The sequence below is a fragment of the Oncorhynchus mykiss genome, chromosome 15, assembly GCF_013265735.2.
Source record: "Oncorhynchus mykiss isolate Arlee chromosome 15, USDA_OmykA_1.1, whole genome shotgun sequence".
Classification (NCBI taxonomy): Eukaryota; Metazoa; Chordata; class Actinopteri; order Salmoniformes; family Salmonidae; genus Oncorhynchus; species Oncorhynchus mykiss.
Window position 1 is genome coordinate 42,172,918 of NC_048579.1, and position 18,583 is coordinate 42,191,500.

The 18,583-nt window shown below is 41.0% G+C and overlaps 1 protein-coding gene across 2 annotated transcripts in view; it reads left to right on the forward strand.

Annotated features, from left to right (window-relative positions):
• The window catches only part of LOC110490086 (beta-1,3-glucosyltransferase), a 100,723-nt gene that overhangs the window by 18,627 nt on the left and 63,513 nt on the right, over window positions 1-18,583 (forward strand). For both annotated transcript variants that reach the window (XM_021563239.2, XM_021563238.2), the window contains exon 2: window positions 5,789-5,832. In XM_021563239.2, coding sequence (XP_021418914.2) covers window positions 5,789-5,832 — 44 coding nt within the window. The remainder of the gene's footprint in view (window positions 1-5,788; window positions 5,833-18,583) is intronic.

The following is an 18,583-nucleotide window of genomic DNA, read 5'->3' on the forward strand; positions in this document are numbered from 1 at the left end:
GATGGCAGTGGCATTAGTATATGTTCTTCAAATAGAGGATGGCGTAATGAGAGAAGTAATATAGCATAAGCTACTGAAAATAGGCCTTTTACAAGATCAAGTCATGGCAGGAGTTTTGGATTCTTATTAAATGGATGGAGTCCATTCAGGCTACTTTAGGAAACTTTCTGAATGGACATATAATGTAAACTCGTACATCGCCTTGGTCCGTACAATTGCCCTTATTTTAGCGCCCCAAAAATACTTCAAGATCAACTGTAATGTCAATACTTGTAAAGCACAATTTCTCTCCTTTCCAACAAAATCAATTACATGACCTAAACGCTGCCCGTTTCTGCATGATTCAAGCAGGCAATGAGCCCCGTCGGGTCTTTTTAAAAATGGCGGGTGGGGAAGTGAAACTAATGCGTGATAATGAGAAGGACAGATGTCGTGTGGGTAAATTGCTTTTTTCACTTTTTTCACAAAACACTAAAGAGTTTATATAATGTGTCATTACATACCTATTTGAATGTTTGTCGAATTTGAATCGGGTTTTTAGGGCGGTGCTAAAGTGATCTTAGAAGTAAACAGCTGCTTTGAGAATGATGATCGCGTGCAATGATGACTCATAAAATGACATGATATCCCCCCTTACCCCTGTCACTGTCCATTTCTTGTTTCTAAAGGATGAGAGAAGTGCTACACCTGGTGGAGAGAGATTGTAAGACAGAAATAGTAGCTTTAAGTGTGCTGTACGTTATGACACGTCAAGATGTAAAAGTCTTTTTCAACTTTTCTCCAATACTATAGAGCCGTTACCATGTCGATCAACGCTTTAATAGAAACCTTGTGTTCTCTAGGCACCAAACTAAAGCCAGACTGATATATCGGTTGACCGATATTATCTGCTGATGTTGGCCTTTTTTGGCTTTTACAGATATATCGGTATCGATCTTTAAACCACAGATATTATTTAAAACAAAATGGGGGCTCGTCCGGGATCTTGTTTCCCACGCTCTAATAACCTTCCCTGAAGCTCTGCTGTGCCCAGATATTTGAGTGTTCAAGAGACAATTTTTGTAGTAGAGTTTCTGTCATTGACATCCACCCAGAGGTGTTATAAGGTTGGAGAAATCTTTTTAAAAGTTGCATTAATACGCAGGCTTAAAAATTTTTTTTAAAGCCATGGACTTTAAGTTGGAAACATTTGTGAAAAACCATACATGGGAGATGCTAGATAAATATACAAAGGCAAATCTGCTCATCATTGAGGGTCAAGCAGGTGGAAGACTACACCCCGTAGACAGGCAATTGAGGGAGTCAGAACTAAAGGCAAAGTTGGAGCAACAGAAACTAATGTTCGAGGGAAAGACGAGGTGCAGCCAAACATAAAAAATGTGAGAATGCCATTCGAGATACAGTGCCTTGCGAAAGTATTCGGCCCCCTTGAACTTGGGGTATGTCTCTATCAGTTTTGCACATCGAGAGACTGACATTTTTTCCCATTCCTCCTTGCAAAACAGCTCGAGCTCAGTGAGGTTGGATGGAGAGCATTTGTGAACAGCAGTTTTCAGTTCTTTCCACAGATTCTCGATTGGATTCAGGTCTGGACTCTGACTTGGCCATTCTAACACCTGGATATGTTTATTTTTGAACCATTCCATTGTAGATTTTGCTTTATGTTTTGGATCATTGTCTTGTTGGAAGACAAATCTCCGTCCCAGTCTCAGGTCTTTTGCAGACTCCATCAGGTTTTCTTCCAGAATGGTCTTGTATTTGGCTCCATCCATCTTCCCATCAATTTTAACCATCTTCCCTGTCCCTGCTGAAGAAAAGCAGGCCCAAACCATGATGCTGCCACCATGTTTGACAGTGGGGATGGTGTGTTCAGCTGTGTTGCTTTTATGCCAAACATAATGTTTTGCATTGTTGCCAAAAAGTTCAATTTTGGTTTCATCTGACCAGAGCACCTTCTTCCACATGTTTGGTGTGTCTCCCAGGTGGCTTGTGGCAAACTTTAAACAACACTTTTTATGGATATCTTTAAGAAATGGCTTTCTTCTTGCCACTCTTCCATAAAGGCCAGATTTGTGCAATATACGACTGATTGTTGTCCTATGGACAGAGTCTCCCACCTCAGCTGTAGATCTCTGCAGTTCATCCAGAGTGATCATGGGCCTCTTGGCTGCATCTCTGATCAGTCTTCTCCTTGTATGAGCTGAAAGTTTAGAGGGACGGCCAGGTCTTGGTAGATTCGCAGTGGTCTGATACTCCTTCCATTTCCAGATTATCGCTTGCACAGTGCTCCTTGGGATGTTTAAACTTGGGAAATCTTTTTGTATCCAAATCCGGCTTTAAACTTCTTCACAACAGTATCTCGGACCTGCCTGGTGTGTTCCTTGTTCTTCATGATGCTCTCTGCGCTTTTAACGGACCTCTGAGACTATCACAGTGCAGGTGCATTTATACGGAGACTTGATTACACACAGGTGGATTGTATTTATCATCATTAGTCATTTAGGTCAACATTGGATCATTCAGAGATCCTCACTGAACTTCTGGAGAGAGTTTGCTGCACTGAAAGTAAAGGGGCTGAATAATTTTGCACGCCCAATTTTTCAGTTTTTGATTTGTTAAAAAAGTTTGAAATATCCAATAAATGTCGTTCCACTTCATGATTGTGTCCCACTTGTTTTTGATTCTTCACAAAAAAATACAGTTTTATATCTTTATGTTTGAAGCCTGAAATGTGGCAAAAGGTCGCAAAGTTCAAGGGGGCCGAATACTTTCGCAAGGCACTGTAGATATGGAAGCACTCTACATCCAGTCAGGCCACCCTGTACCCTCTACGGAGTTTGATCTTGGTCGGAACAGCCTGTACCACCTTTCAACGAAAAGGAGGTGGAATTGTATTTGACTTTGTTTGAGCAGATTGCCATGTCCCTAAAATGGCCAGATGATATCTGGTCACTGCTCCTCCAAAGTGTTCTGGTGGGAAAAGCTCAGAAATTGTCAGTGGTGGGAAAAATACCCAATTGTCATACTTGAGTAAAAGTAAAGATACCTTAATAGAAAATTTACTCTGGTAAAAGTGAAAGTCACCCAGTAAAATACTAATTGAGTAAATGTCAAAGTATTTGATTTTAAATATGCTTAAGTATCAAAAGTAAATGTAATTGCTAAAATATACTTAAGTATCAAAAGTAAAAGTATAAATCATTTAAATTTCCTTATTTTCACGACGGCACAGTTGTCTTTATTTGTTTTTTACGGATTGCCAGGAGCATACATTTAGATCTGAAACTGTTAGTAGCCCCAACACACACACAGCAGCCTGCTAATGTCCAACTGACCAGTGTAGAAATACACTGCTAAACAAAATAAAGGGAACACTTAAACAACACAATGTAACTCCAAGTCAATCACACTGTCCACTTAGGAAGCAAACCGATTCACAATAAATTTCACATGCTGTTGTGCAAATAGAATAGACAACAGGTGGAAATTATAGGCAATTAGCAAGACACCCCCAATAAAGGAGTGGTTCTGCAGGTGGTGACCTCAGACCACTTCTCAGTTCCTATGCTTCCTGGCTGATGTTTTGGTCACTTTTGAATGCTGGCGGTGCTTTCACTCTAGTGGTAGCATGAGACGGAGTCTACAACCCACACAAGTGGCTCAGGTAGTGCAGCTCATCCAGCATGGCACATCAATGCGAGCTGTGGCAAGAAGGTTTGCTGTTTGTCAGTGTAGTGTCCAGAGCATGGAGGCGCTACCAGGAGGCAGGCCAGTACATCAGGAGACGTGGAGGAGGCCGTAGGAGGGCAACAACCCAGCAGCAGGACCGCTACCTCCACCTTTGTGCAAGGAGGAGCAGGAGGAGCACTGCCAGAGCCCTGCAAAATGACCTCCAGCATGCCACAAATGTGCATGTGTCTGCTCAAACAGTCAGAAACAGACTCCATGAGGGTGGTATGAGGGCCCGACGTCCACAGGTGGGGGTTGTGCCTACAGCCCAACACCGTGCAGGACGTTTGGCATTTGCCAGAGAACACCAAGATTGGCAAATTCGCCACTTGCGCCCTGTGCTCTTCACAGATGAAAGCAGGTTCACACTGAGCACATGTGACAGTCTGGAGACGCCTTGGAGAACGTTCTGCTGCCTGCAACATCCTCCAGCATGACCGGTTTGGCGGTGGGTCAGTCATGGTGTGACATTTCTTTGGGTGGCCGCACAGCCCTCCATGTGCTCGCCAGAGGTAGCCTGACTGCCATTAGGTACCGAGATGAGATCCTCAGACCCCTTGTGGGGACCATATGCTGGTGCGGTTGGCCCTGGGTTCCTCCTAATGCTAGACCTCATGTGGCTGGAGTGTGTCAGCAGTTCCTGCAAGAGGAAGGCATTGATGCTCCCCAGACCTGAATCCAATTGAGCACATCTGGGACATCATGTCTCGCTCCATCCACCAACGCCACGTTGCACCACAGACTGTCCAGGAGTTGGCGGATGCTTTAGTCCAGGTCTGGGAGGAGATCCCTCAGGACACCATCCGCCACCTCATCAGGAGCATGCCCAGGCGTTGTAGGGAGGTTATACAGGCACGTGGAGGCCACACACACTACAAAGCCTCATTTTGACTTGTTTTAAGGACATTACATTAAAGTTGGGTCAGTCTGTAGTGTGGTTTTCCACTTTAATTTTGAGTGTGACTCCAAATCCAGACCTCCATGGGTTGATCAATTTTATTTCCATTGATAATTTGTGTGTGATTTTGTTGTCAGCACATTCAACTATGTAAAGAAAAAAGTATTTAATAAGAATATTTAATTAAGCAGTGTATATTCTCCAATCTGCTGTTTTGATCCTCAGTATTGATTTGGAATCCTCATGCGAATTCCCCTTTTACTTTTAATCGATTGCGTTAAAATGAGATATAGGCTCTCCATGGTCTAATTACAAACTTTCATAGATGACAGGTGGTGCACACACACCGCGTATAGTCAGCTAACGCACTTTTGTACATCGCGCTGTAACGTACAATTTACTGTATTTTTTTAAAGGTTTGTGTGGAATTTGAAGCAGGTTTTTAGGGCGGCACTAAAGTTATCTTCAGAGAAGTAAACAGCATTTTTTGAGATGATGGCTTGCAGTGATGACACAAGAAATGAATGCATTCAGTTGTACAATTAACTAGGTATCCCCCTCACCCTGTTCTACACCTAATGGAAAGAGTCTGTATGACACAGAATGAGTTGCACAATGCGTGCTGTATGTTACGTCATGACACGTCACAATTTAACGTACAGTGTCATAGGGGTCAGTTTTTTTCAACTTTTCTCCAATACTTTCGGGCTATTACCATGTCAAACAATGCTTGAATAGAAACGTAGTTCACACCCCAGATTTTGATGCCAGCACAGAAACTACAGTCCCATCTACAGTCCCATTTAGTTTTCATTGCAGCCTCGTTTGAATGCCGCGGTTGCGCAAATTTGTACGGTATGGGTTCATCAACAGTACTATCAGAAACCCAACACACACACACACACACACACACACACACAGGAAAGAGCTTCCTCCCTGAGGGGACTGTTAAATATCCTGCTACGATGGGCCCCAATGATGTTTCATTAGGCAGGTTCCTCTATACTGAGCAGAGTCGTGACCGTGAAGCCCTCGGACCAATCGATATCTTTGGTGTACATTGCCATCAACCAGTCTAATTGGCTCGACTTGCCTAGTTACATAAAGGGTAAATTAATAAGCAAGTGATTTCAGTGTCACGTTTTGTCTTGTTCTTTGCAGTTCCTGTCAACATTGTCATCGGCAGCACAAGACCAGGCTCCCAGGTAAGGATGCTTTTTTTTGCTTCATTGCATCATGGTGCCCCAATTATAGTAATTTGACTCTGACTTTATTTTGAGTGCCTGTTGCTAATTTCGGCTGATTGGAATGCTTCTCATGTTTCTACCCAGTTCCCTCATCAACCCCTTTTTAAAGGTTTCAAACAACCACTTGATCAATGGCCTCCGGGTCAAATCACACTATTGCTACAAATCCTTACGCTTTTTATCTCTTCTCTCTCTCACGTATTTACCGTTGCTCTTGCTGTTCTTTTCCTCTTTTCCTTTTTTTGTTTTCAATCAGTCCTGTGTACTCACCTCAATAAATAATGAGGGTGTTCAGTCACTCTAATTGTTATCAGTGTGAGGGGAACTCTGACAGAAGTGCTCATGGTAGAGCTGCTTCGCTTCACACACTGCTTCGACATTCTCACTCTGTTTACCTAGTGTCAGTAGTTTCTGCCTTCCACTTCTGCATTCTCCCACTCGTGTCCTCCCCCACATACGTTCACAGTTTTTATATCATGTTTTTTCATTGGTCTTTTATCAGTTTAAAACGGTGCCAGGTAGAGAAAAAAGTCGCCAGATGTATAAAAAAAAAACTACTGTGAAATCTAAAGGAAGGAGACTGTACCCAGAGACAGCGAGCGGTTGACTCTCGTTTGCCCCCACGGCTCAAGCTGCAGTCACAGGCAACAGACAGCTTTTGACCACTGGTTTAAACTTCAAAGGATTTTTGTTTGACTCCAAACTTTGGTTGCTTTGTGAATCTATTTCACTAACCACGTTTCAATCCACAGTTTTTATGTGAGTGAAGTCCTACCATATAAAACAAAATCACGACAGCTGTAATGGAAACAGGAAGTTATGGTACAATTTGATTAATGCCAACCGATAATTTGTTCGTTCCACATGCTGGGATCTTTTTGTGTCTGTAAAATTAATGGGGAGAATATGGGAGAAATTGAGGTGGAAAAATATATATTTATATACTGAACAAGAATATAAACGCAACATGCAACAATTCCAGGAATTGTATACATTACAGACAGAAATACTCTTCAGTTTAATCAGCTGTCCGGGTGGCTGGTCTCAGACGATCCTGAAGGTGAAGAAGCCAATGGAGGAGGTCCTGGTCTGGCTTGGTTACACGTTGTCTGTGTTTGTGAGGCTCCCTCAAAACATGAGACATCTGTGGATTTGTGTTGTGTGACAAAAGTGCACATTTTAGAGTGGCCTTTTATTGTCCACAGCACAAGGTGCACCTGTGTAATGATCATGGTGTTTAATATGCCACAGCTATCAGGTGGATGGATTATCTTGGCAAAGGAAAAATGCTCACTAACAGGGATGGAAGCACATTTCTGCATTCAAATTCAGAAAAATATGTTTTTAGGATCTTTTGTTTCAGCTCATGAAACATGTTTATTTTTGTTCAGTGTAAAAACGATCATATCGAAATGAAGTCACGCCGTGATATGGCGTGGTCCTCCCACTACGACTCGGAGTGGTCCTCGCTAAATAAAAATATTTGTTCTTATCCATAATAATCTCATGTTGGCTAGGTGTCAAGACCAGAGTAGGCACATTTGATATTTAACTCAACAATTGAATTTGATATTTAAATGTTTATTTTTTTATGATAGTGCATATGTCATCACTCACATTTTCCTCATGCAGATTTTTTAATATTCACATGAATATCTGTCGGCAATTGGATGGAAACCTAGCCACTGATGTATTTCCATTCCTGTGCAACTTTCATCTATTTTATAGGCGTGCACGTACATGCTCATTAGGGTTGGGCGATATTACAATAGCATCGTATTTTGACAATAATTGACTGTCATCGTAGATGGTAATGACATCATAATCCAACCTCAGGGTGTTTTTCAAATATCTATTTGATAATATATCAACCGGGACAGTTGGCTTTTCACTAGGACCGGGAGTATGGCCGCCTTTCTCTTTTGCGCACAACTCACTCTTAGAGCCCCCACCGATCCACTTACGCAATGTGGTCGTTCACGCTCATTCTTCAAAATGAAAGCCTGAAACTATGTCTAAAGGCTGTTGACACCTTCGGGAAGCCATAGAAAAAGGAATCTGGTTGATATCCCTTTAAATGGGCAATATGGATGCATAACAACAGAGAGGTTTCAAAAACAGGGGCACTTCCTGATTGGATTTTCCTTAGGTTTTAGCCTGCAATATCAGTTCTGTTATACTCACAGACAATATTTTGACAGTTTTGGAAACTTTAGAGTGGTTTCTATCCTAATCTGTCAATATATGCATATTCTAGCATCTGGTCCTGAGAAATAGGCCGTTTACTTTGGGAACGTTATTTTCCCAAACATAAAATAGTGCCCCCTAGCTTCAAGAGGTAACCTCTTGAAGCTAGGGGCCACTATGAATATGAATATTTTTTTAATATTGTTAATAAATTAATAAAACAAAAAGCTTACCTTGACCTGGAAGTGTTCCAGTGTTGGATAGCCAGCTAGCTAACATAGCATCCCTATCTGTTTGAGCCGGATGTTTGAGTAGGCTAAACTACTGTAGCTAGCTCCATTTGCTAGCTAAGTGAAATTGGAATAAAGAAAATACTATGTAATATGGCTAGCTCTCACTCTCTCTCTTGCTTCTCCTTCATTTTTAAAGAAATTAATTTGTTCAAAACTGTTCAACTATTGTCTTTCTCTCTCTGAGTCAACCACTCACCATATTTTATGCACTGCAGTACTAGCTAGCTATAGCTTTATACTTTCAATACTAGTTTCACTCTCTGATCCTTTGATTGGGTGGACAACATGTCAGTTCATGCTGCAAGAGCTCTGATAGGTTGGAGGACGTCCTCCGGAAGTTGTCATAATTACTGTGTAGGTCTACGGCACAGCCAGAAGAGGCCACCCCTCATAGCATGGTTCCTCTCTCGGTTTCTTCCTTGGTTCCTGCCTTTCTAGGGAGTTTTTCCGAGCCACCGTGCTTCTACACCTGCATTGCTTGCTGTTTGGGGTTTTAGGCTGGGTTTCTGTACAGCACTTTGACATCAGCTGATGTAAGAAGGGCTTTTTGAATAAAGTTGATTGATTGATTGGTGAGAATCATGAGCCTCCTAGGTTTTGTATTGAAGTCAATGTACCTAGAGGCGGACGGAAACTAGCTGTCCTCTGGCTCCACCATTGCGCTACCCTACAGAGTGCTGTTGATGCTACTATAGACCTTCCTTGCAAAAGATTGTGCTTTAATCAATTATTTGGTGATGTGAATAGATTTAGTATAGTTACCTAAAAAGGTTTCACTATTTAAAAAAAAAAAAAAAAAAATGTAATTCACTGAAGAGGATGTTCCTCCCCTTCCTCCTCTTAGGAGCCTCCACTGATATACAGTACCAGTCAAAAGTTTGTACACAGCTACTCATTCTTGCCATAATATGGACTTGGTCTTTTACCAAATATGGCTATCTTCTGTATTCGTCCTTGTCCTTCTGTATCGTCCTTGTCACAACACAACTGATTAGCTCAAACGCATTAAGAGGGAAAGAAATTCCACAAATTCACTTTTAACAAGGAACACCTGTTAATTAAAATGCATTCCAGGTGACTACATCATGAAGCTGGTTGAGAAAATACCGAGAGTGGGTAAAGCTGTCATCAAGGCAAAGGGTGACTACTTTGAAGAATCTCAAATATAAAATATATTTTGATTTGTTTAACTCTTTTTGAGTTACTACATATGTAGCGGATGTGAAACGGCTAGCTTAGTTAGCGGTGCACGCTAAATAGCGTTTCAATCGGTGACGTCACTTGCTCTGAGACCTTGAAGTATTGGTTCCCCTTGCTCTGCATGGGCCGCGGCTTTTGTGGAGCGATGGGTAACGATGCTTCGAGGGTGACTGTTGTTGATGTGTGCAGAGGGTCCCTGGTTCGCGCCCGGGTATGGGCGAGGGGACGGTCTAAAGTTATACTGTTACACATACATGATTCCATATTAACCCTTAAATGACTAGGTGTGTCCAAACCTTTGACTGGTACTGAACAGAACACAATAGAGGGATGTAGGCTAGATAGAGTGGGGAATTTCATCAAAGCAGCGCAACAAATATATATATACAGTTGAAGTCGGAAGTTTACATACACCTTAGCCAAATACATTTAAACTCAGTTTTCACAATTCCTGACATTTAATCCTCGTAAAAATTCCCTGTCTTAGGTCAGTTAGGATCACCACTTTATTTTAAGAACGTGAAATGTCAGAATAATAGTAGAGTGATTTATTTCAGCTTTTATTTCTTTTATCACATTCCCAGTGGGTCAGAAGTTTACATACACTCAATTAGTATTTGGTAGCATTGCCTTATAAATGGTTTAACTTGGGTCAAATGTTCCAGGTAGCCTTTCACAGGCTTCCCACAATAAATGGGGAGAATTTTGTCCTATTCCTCCTGACAGAGCTGATGCAACGGAGCCAGTTTTGTAGGTCTCTTTGCTCGCACACGCTTTTTTTCAAACAGGTGCCATTAATACAGGTAACGAGTGGAGGACAGAGGGGCCTCTTAAAGAAGTTGTTACAGGTCTGTGAGAGACAGAAATCTTGCTTGTTTGTAGGTGACCAAATACTTATTTTCCACCGTAATTTGCAAATAAATTCATAAAAAATCCTACAATGTCATTTTCTGGATTTTTCCCCTCATTTTGTCTGTCATAGTTGAAGTGTACCTATGATGACAATTACAGGCCTCTCATCTTTTTAAGTGGGATAACTTGCACAATTGGTGGCTGACTAAATACTTTTTTGCCCCACTGTAATTTTCTTTCCTCATGCAGCCATCTATTTTGTGAATTGCACCAGTCCCTCCTGCAGCAAAGCACCCCCACAACATGATGCTGCCACCCCCGTGCTTCACAGTTGTGAACAACAGTACGATCTCAAAAAGTACGATCTTTGTCTCCATGTGCAGTTGCAAACCATAGTCTGGCTTTTTTTTATGGCGGTTTTGGAGCAGTGGCTTCTTCCTTGCTGAGCGGCCTTTCAGGTTATGTCGATATAGGACTCGTTTTACTGTGTATATAGATAATTTTGTACCTGTTTCCTCCAGCATCTTCACAAGGTCCTTTGCTGTTGTTCTGGGATTGATTTGCACTTTTCGCACCAAAGTACGTTCATCTCTAGGAGACAGAACACGTCTACTTCCTGAGTGGTATAGCTGCTGCGTGGTCCCATGGTGTTTATACTTGCATACTATTGTTTGTATAGATGAACGTGGTACCTTCAGGTGTTTGGAAACTGCTCCCAAGGGTGAACGAGACTTGTGGAGGTCGGCAATTTTTTTTTCTGAGGTCTTGGCTGATTTCTTTAGATTTTTCCCATGATGTCAAGCAAAGAGGCACATCCACAGGTACACCTCCAATTTACTCAAATTATGTCAATTAGCCTATCAAAAGCTTCTAAAGCCATGACATAATTTTCTGGAATTTCTCAAGCTGTTTAAAGGCACAGTCAACTTAGTGTATGTAACTTGTGACCCACTGAAATTGTGATACAGTGAATTATAAATGAAATACTGAAACTGTCCTTCAATATTTTCCATTGGGTCAATGGTCTTCCAAGTAGTGACTCCTATGTGGCTGAGATGTAGGAGTACAGCACCACAACAGTTCAGTAGGACACAGAGACTGTGGACACAATAACAGGGAATTTGGACCGTCTGCTAACTTGATCAAAATTCTTAAGATTCTAAATGCATCCTGGACACATCCTGGGCCCTGTTAATTTGGGCACACCGTAGCCAAACGTTTCAAAACATTGTGCAAAGGAAAACGAAAATTCAGTGCCTTCCTGTTTCGGAAAATGTTATTCTGTTTCATGCCTAGTGATCAAGACCCTGTATTTAGCCATGGAGATACAGCATTCACTGTTAACCCTGCTATTATAACCAGCCAGCGGATTCATCTCAATCTATAACTGCTTACCTAATATCAGGAAGTGTTGGCGTTGGAGGTTTCCCTACATTTGTTTCTGACATGGTAATTCTCTTCACTTATTTTTCACTGCCCTTATTTTGTAAAATTCTTGATTGTTGTTAGACATTTAAAGAACTCTAAGTTAGTTCTCCCTTAACCTGAGAAATAGGTGCTTTAGTATTGTATGGTTTCAACGGTCTCCTAACATTCTAATACACTTTGGCAAGTTGTCCCTTTTCTGTGTAAAAATTACACATTACTTTTTTAATATCCATACATCATTTTTTCAAAATCCCCACTCCAATTACATAATTTCTTGTATGAACATATGAATATCTAAATTCAGAGGAATCATCCGCCTTGAATAATTGAAGTTGGTGAACGCAGCTCTAACGTGACATCACAGTAGCACCACTGCCCCAGGTGAGTGGAGGCTTTTAGATTGAATACGGGTGGTTGAGAAAAATCCATCCCTACTCTATGATCTGAAGGAGGAAACTAGGGTGTATATCCCAAATGACACTATTCCCTACATAGTGCACTACTTTTGACCAGAGACCTATGGGTCCTGGTCAAAAGTAGTGCCCTATATAGGTGATAGGGTGCCATTTGGGATAAACACTAGGTCTCAGCATCAGCAGGTCTCTTTGATTGGGTAGCACATATTAACCAGGCTCTGGAAGACGTGGCTGACAGTATAATATCGAACTACTTTCTCTCCAAGCCTCTCCTAGATATAATGCCCCTGATCTTTCTCAACCCCTGTAACCCCAATTATATATAGATGGCAATACATGTATTATAGATGTGTAGTATGTATGAGATGTATAGGCTGCATCCTAGAATGGCACCCTTTTCCCATAGGGCTCTAGTCAAAAGTAGTGCACTATGTGCCTGTAGTAAGGAATAGTGCCATTTGAGACACAGTTGTAGCCTCTGATCCCTTTCCAGCCCTGTCTGTGCCATGGGTGAGGGCTATACAGATAAATGTTCCCATGTCAACAGACACTGTAGATTAACAGACTAGAGTCAATCAGTCCTACATGGTGCTGCTAGCCAAGTTTTGAGGCTAACATGTGATGGGTGTCAGAGTTACAGACAACCAGTCAGCCTCCGTCTCTATGGCTTTATCTCTCTGTATCTTCATTGCAGTAGCCAACACTCTCACTCCTCCTCCACTCTATGGATAACCACTCCAGGGGAGAGAGCTTTACTGAGAGATTTATCTAAGCCTATGAGATGAGCTGAGTGGTGTGGACTCAGTTTAATGTGTTTTTTAACACCACCGGGTTCCTGGGCCCGTCCTGTCAGATAAGATTACCAGACCAGGCCTAGACAGCCCGACAGAGTGCTATCTGGGCTCTAGCCCTGGCTGGGAGCAGACTCTGGCTCCAGACAAAAAGCAAAAAGAGCTCTGTGAGCCGAGAACAATCCATCTCTGTGATAATGGCAAAAATGCTGCTAGATTTGACATCAGTGCTCTCTGCCACAGTCCATCAAATAATGGACTGTGAGAGAGATTTGCACGCCAGTGTTATGCCAACCCGCCTGTATGAGGTCTGCAGAGAGGTGCACACCTGGAATGTGCTCTGAATAGACCGGTGTCCCTTGGCATTAACAATGGATAGCAACTGCACATAGACTTGATTCAGCAATACTCAGGGTGAAATGCTTGGGGGTGAAATGACCCCCCACACTTTTGCTGAAGCCAAGCAGAGGGATATTCAGATTGCTTAATTGCTTTTCTGCAATACAGAGTCCTTTTTAAGGCCTTTACAATGGATTAGTAAAACTATTTATAGCTTTCCTAGTGACTGGAGTATATTCTCAGAGTGATGGGTCTAGGAGGGCCAAAGTTGTCCCTTTAAATGACAATATCTACTAAGCTAACATATGGATTTTTTTTAGGATGGTCATTTAATTTAGAATTTTAGGACCCCTGTAATTATATAAAAAATATATACAACATGATTTGATGAAACATTAAATGTGGCCTTCACTGCTATAGCCCATAGAAACGCATTGAATAACACGTTGGTACATGGCAAAACAGACAGTAAAAAAAAGAACTTCTAAGCAACAAGGTTTTGAAGTGTCTGTCCTATATCTGAGCGATATAAGAAAACGCTGAAATAAAAAACATGTTTGGTCATGTTATTTGTGGCACATTATACCCTCTATGCAGTTTGCAATTTTTACAGCTCGCTACTGGGTTACCTTCAGACAACTCTGTTAGGAATCTTATGAATAAATGACTAAACAATATCCTCATTTTAAATGGAACTGTAACTAAGTAAACGTATACTCTGTTTTATTATATCTGATTAACAATATGAGAACATAAGAAGGGATTATGTGGCACGGACAAGGAGTAATTAAAGTTAATGAACACCATTCCAACTAGTCTGGGGAGGAATGGGTTCTGGGTTAAGTAAGCAGATAGGTTAATGACCCTATGGTTGAACCGACAAAACTTAGCTCTGGGGTGTTTTAGATAAGGCAGTGAGTGCATTCCTAGGTTTTCTGTTAATTAGAACTGTCAGCTAAGTGGTGATCGATAATGGTGAGGGGTCAAGAGTTAATTCAGTTATGTTGTGTGTCCTGTGTGTGTGTTAGTGAGTTGGAATGAACTTTTAAACTTGCTTTATTCTCGGTCGGGAGGAGATTCATTCATCAATGACTTCATATTTTGTATATAAACTGTTGTTCGTGGTAACATGGTAGCGCGCTCCGAGAATAAATACTATTATCTATTATTGATAAGACTGGTCTCCATCTATTTTATGCAAACAAGAATCTTACATATTCTCATAAAATAGATTAAGTGAATTCAATTAATGAAAACCTATTGAAATAATGAAATTACGTTAACAAACTCCCTTGAAGCTTTTGTGCACCGTAGAGCAGAACAACCAACACCTTTGTGTTCATGAGTCTCCCTTTTTGGATATTGGTGACATATTAGTTTGTAGCTCCAACGGTTCGGTCTGCACAGTCGGTTTTGTGAGAAGACCTCTTCAAAATGAGGTAATCCGCTACGGAGTTCAGACGAATGCCCTAAAGCTTATGACTATCATAGAGCCAAACAACCAACATTGCATTGTTAGTGAGAGTCTACTCTGTCAATGGTGGTGACTTTGTGGCTCACACTTTTCGGGTTTTACAGACAACACATTTTTGGGGATTTTCTTGTCCGGATCCTTTCGTGTTTAGAAAAATGCCGCTTTCACAAGCCCATGTTAGTAAATGGGGGAAAACTTTATATTGGCGGGAAGAAGGGATTGAGTTGTAGCCACTGTAAGAAACGGTCTCTAGCATAAACACACGGGGAGCTATTCAATATTCTAAATGACGTCATTGTGTGACTCCAGGGGGCTTAATACCGTAATACTGTCTTATTTTTAGTGGTGGGTTGTAGTTGGTTTATTGTTTTCTCTCATTGCAGTCTTACAGGATTGGGTCTTGGGGAGAACAACAGAATGACAGAGGCCACACGCGCGCGGGCACACACACTGTCCATTCAATGTATCATCGTCCTCTGATTCACTCGGTGGCAGAGCAATAATCTGCCATTTCTCTTCTGCTTTAGAGACTGTGCTGGTGCTAAGGCAGACAGAGGAAAAACAGAGAAAGAGCACTGTCAGCTTGTGTGTTCATGTTTTGTGTGGGTGTAGGGTTGATGGTAGAGGGGGGATCAGTGCATGCGAGACTGGGGTACAACGTGTGCACTCGTGAATGCTCTCGTATCTCTTTCGTGGGGTATCTCCCTTAAACCTGTCTGAAGATTCTCATATATTGGTTCACTTTTGCCCTAAAATAAATGTGTTCATATGAGCAGAATATTGTTTATAGATTCGTTTATATGGGAAGAATATTGTATAAAATAAATATATAAAAATGTGCTGCATTCTTTGCCTTCCTTTCAGACAGAATAAATCATTTATACATTAATTAGGGTCTCCTGAGTGGCACAGCGGTCTAAGGCACTGCATTGCAGTGCTTGAGGTGTCACCGCAAACCCAGGTCCGATCCCAGCCGGCCGTGACCGGGAGACCAATGAGGCGGTGCACAATTGGACCCAGCGTCGTCCAGGTTAGGGGAGGGTTTGGCCGGCCGGCATTTCTTTGTCCCATCATGCTCTAGGGTCTCCTCGTGGCGTACCGGCGGCCTGCAAAATGACATCAGGCTCTTGCAAGCTGACTTCGGTCGCCAGTTGTACGTTGTTTCCTCCGAGTTCCAGGTTAAGCGGGTCCTGAACTTCGGCTCTCCCGAGTCCATACGGGAGTTGCAGTGATAGGACAAGACTGTAACTACCAATTGGATATCAAGAAATTCGGGAGAAAAAGGGGTAAAGTACAACAAAAACATGTATATACACTTCGTTAAAAAGTTTGGAGTCACTTAGAAATGTACTTGTTTTTTTTTAAAAAGCAAATTTTTTGTCCATTAAAATGACATCAAATTGATAAGAAATACAGTGTAGACATTGTTAATGTTGTAAATTACTATTGTAGCTGGAAACTGCATTTTTTTTTTGAATATCTACATAGGCGTACAGAGGCCCATTATCAGTAACCATCACTCCTGTGTCCTGTGCTTGATGGTTTTTGGGACTGCACTTGAAGAAACGTTCAAAGTTCTTGAAATTTTCCAGATTGACTGACCTTCATATCTTAAAATAATGTCGTTTCTCTTTGCTTATTTGAGCACAAATTCACTTTTAACAAGGCACACCTGTTAATTTAAATGTATTCCAGGTGACTACCTCCATGAAGCTGGTTGAGAGAATGCCAAGAGTGTGCAAAGCTGTCATCAAGGCAAATGGTGGCTTCTTTGAAGAATCTCAGATATATATTATATCAAAATATATTTTCTAATACTTTTTTGGTTACTACATGATTTCGTATGTGCTATTTCATAGTTTTGATGTCTTCACTATTATTCTACAATGTAGAAAATAGTAAAATATTATAAAAACCCTGGAACGAGTTGGTGTGTCCAAACTTTTGACTGGCACTGTACATTAATAAAATAAATTAATACGTACATATATAAATGTCACCAGAGGGCGGCAGAGACCATCCTAGAAACAAGGTGTGTACAGTCCTCCTCGTCCCACACCGATCGGGCCATGATTGCCTACATCATCTCTCTACTCTCTTGCAAGGCCCTGGTGTGGGCGATGGCCAGCCGACTGTTCAACATCCACCAAGGGACCAGACCAGTGGCCAAAAGTGGGTGGAATACAGAGGCCCTGGTCACCGCTTTCCACCAGGATTTGTCTAACTCCATCAAGGATGAATTGGCCTCTCGGGAACTATGAGAGGACCGTGAGTCACTGATCACGTTGGCAATCAGGATTGATAACCCCTTTCGAGAACTCGTGAGACAGCGCCTTTTTCACACCACCCCAATATCTTATATATATATACAGTGCCTTGCGAAAGTATTCGGCCCCCTTGAACTTTGCGACCTTTTGCCACATTTCAGGCTTCAAACATAAAGATATAAAACTGTATTTTTTTGTGAAGAATCAACAACAAGTGGGACACAATCATGAAGTGGAACGACATTTATTGGATATTTCAAACTTTTTTAACAAATCAAAAACTGAAAAATTGGGCGTGCAAAATTATTCAGCCCCCTTAAGTTAATACTTTGTAGCGCCACCTTTAGCTGCGATTACAGCTGTAAGTCGCTTGGGGTATGTACAGATGAACGTGGTACCTTTAGGCTTTTGGAAATTGCTCCCAAGGATGGACCAGACTTGTGGAGGTCAACATTTTTGTTTTCTCTGAGGTCTTGGCTGATTTATTTTGATTTTCCCATGATCTCAAGCAAAGGGGCACTGCGTTTGAAGGTAGGCCTTTGAACTACATCCACAGGTACACCTCCAATTGACTCAAATTATGTCAATTAGCTTAATCAGAAGCATCTAAAGCCATGACCTAATTTTGACCTAATTTTCTGGAATATTCCAAGCTGTTTAAAGGCACAGTCAACTTAGTGGATGTAAAATCACCTTTCAGCAGGACAATAACCTAAAACACAAGGCCAAATCTACACTGGAGTATCATTCCAAGACATTGAATGTCTGAGTGGCATAATTACAGTTTTAGCTTAAATCGTTTTGAAAATCTATGGCAAGACTTGCAAATGGCTGTCTAACAATGATCAACAACCAACTTGACAGAGCTTGAATACTTTTTTAAAAGAATAATGTGCAATCCAGGTGTGCAAAGCTCTTCTAACATTCTAACATGTATTGACTCGGGGTTGAATACTTATCTAATCAAGATATATTAGTGTTTATTATTATATATATATATATATATATATATATATATATATATATATATATATATATATATATATATATATATATATATATATATATATATATATATATATATATTACAAATGTTATATAACTTTCACATTATAGCGTTTTTTTTCTGTATATCGTTTAATTAATTAAACATTTAATACATTTTAATCCCGCTTTGTAACACAACAAAATGTGGAAAAAGTCAAGGGGTGTTAATACTTTCTGAAGGCACTATATATTTACCATCTTCATGGGGCAGAAAGCTGGATCAATGAGTTGGCCAGCTGACTGTCCAGAATTGCTTCAATAAGGATCGGTGTCCCGCTAGCGGGACAACTTCCGCTTACACTGGAGGGCGCACAATTCAAATAAATAATCATAAATATTATGGATCTTAAACATTTACGTACATATGTGTCTTATATTGTCTGAAATCTTAAATTGTTGTTAATCTAACTGCACT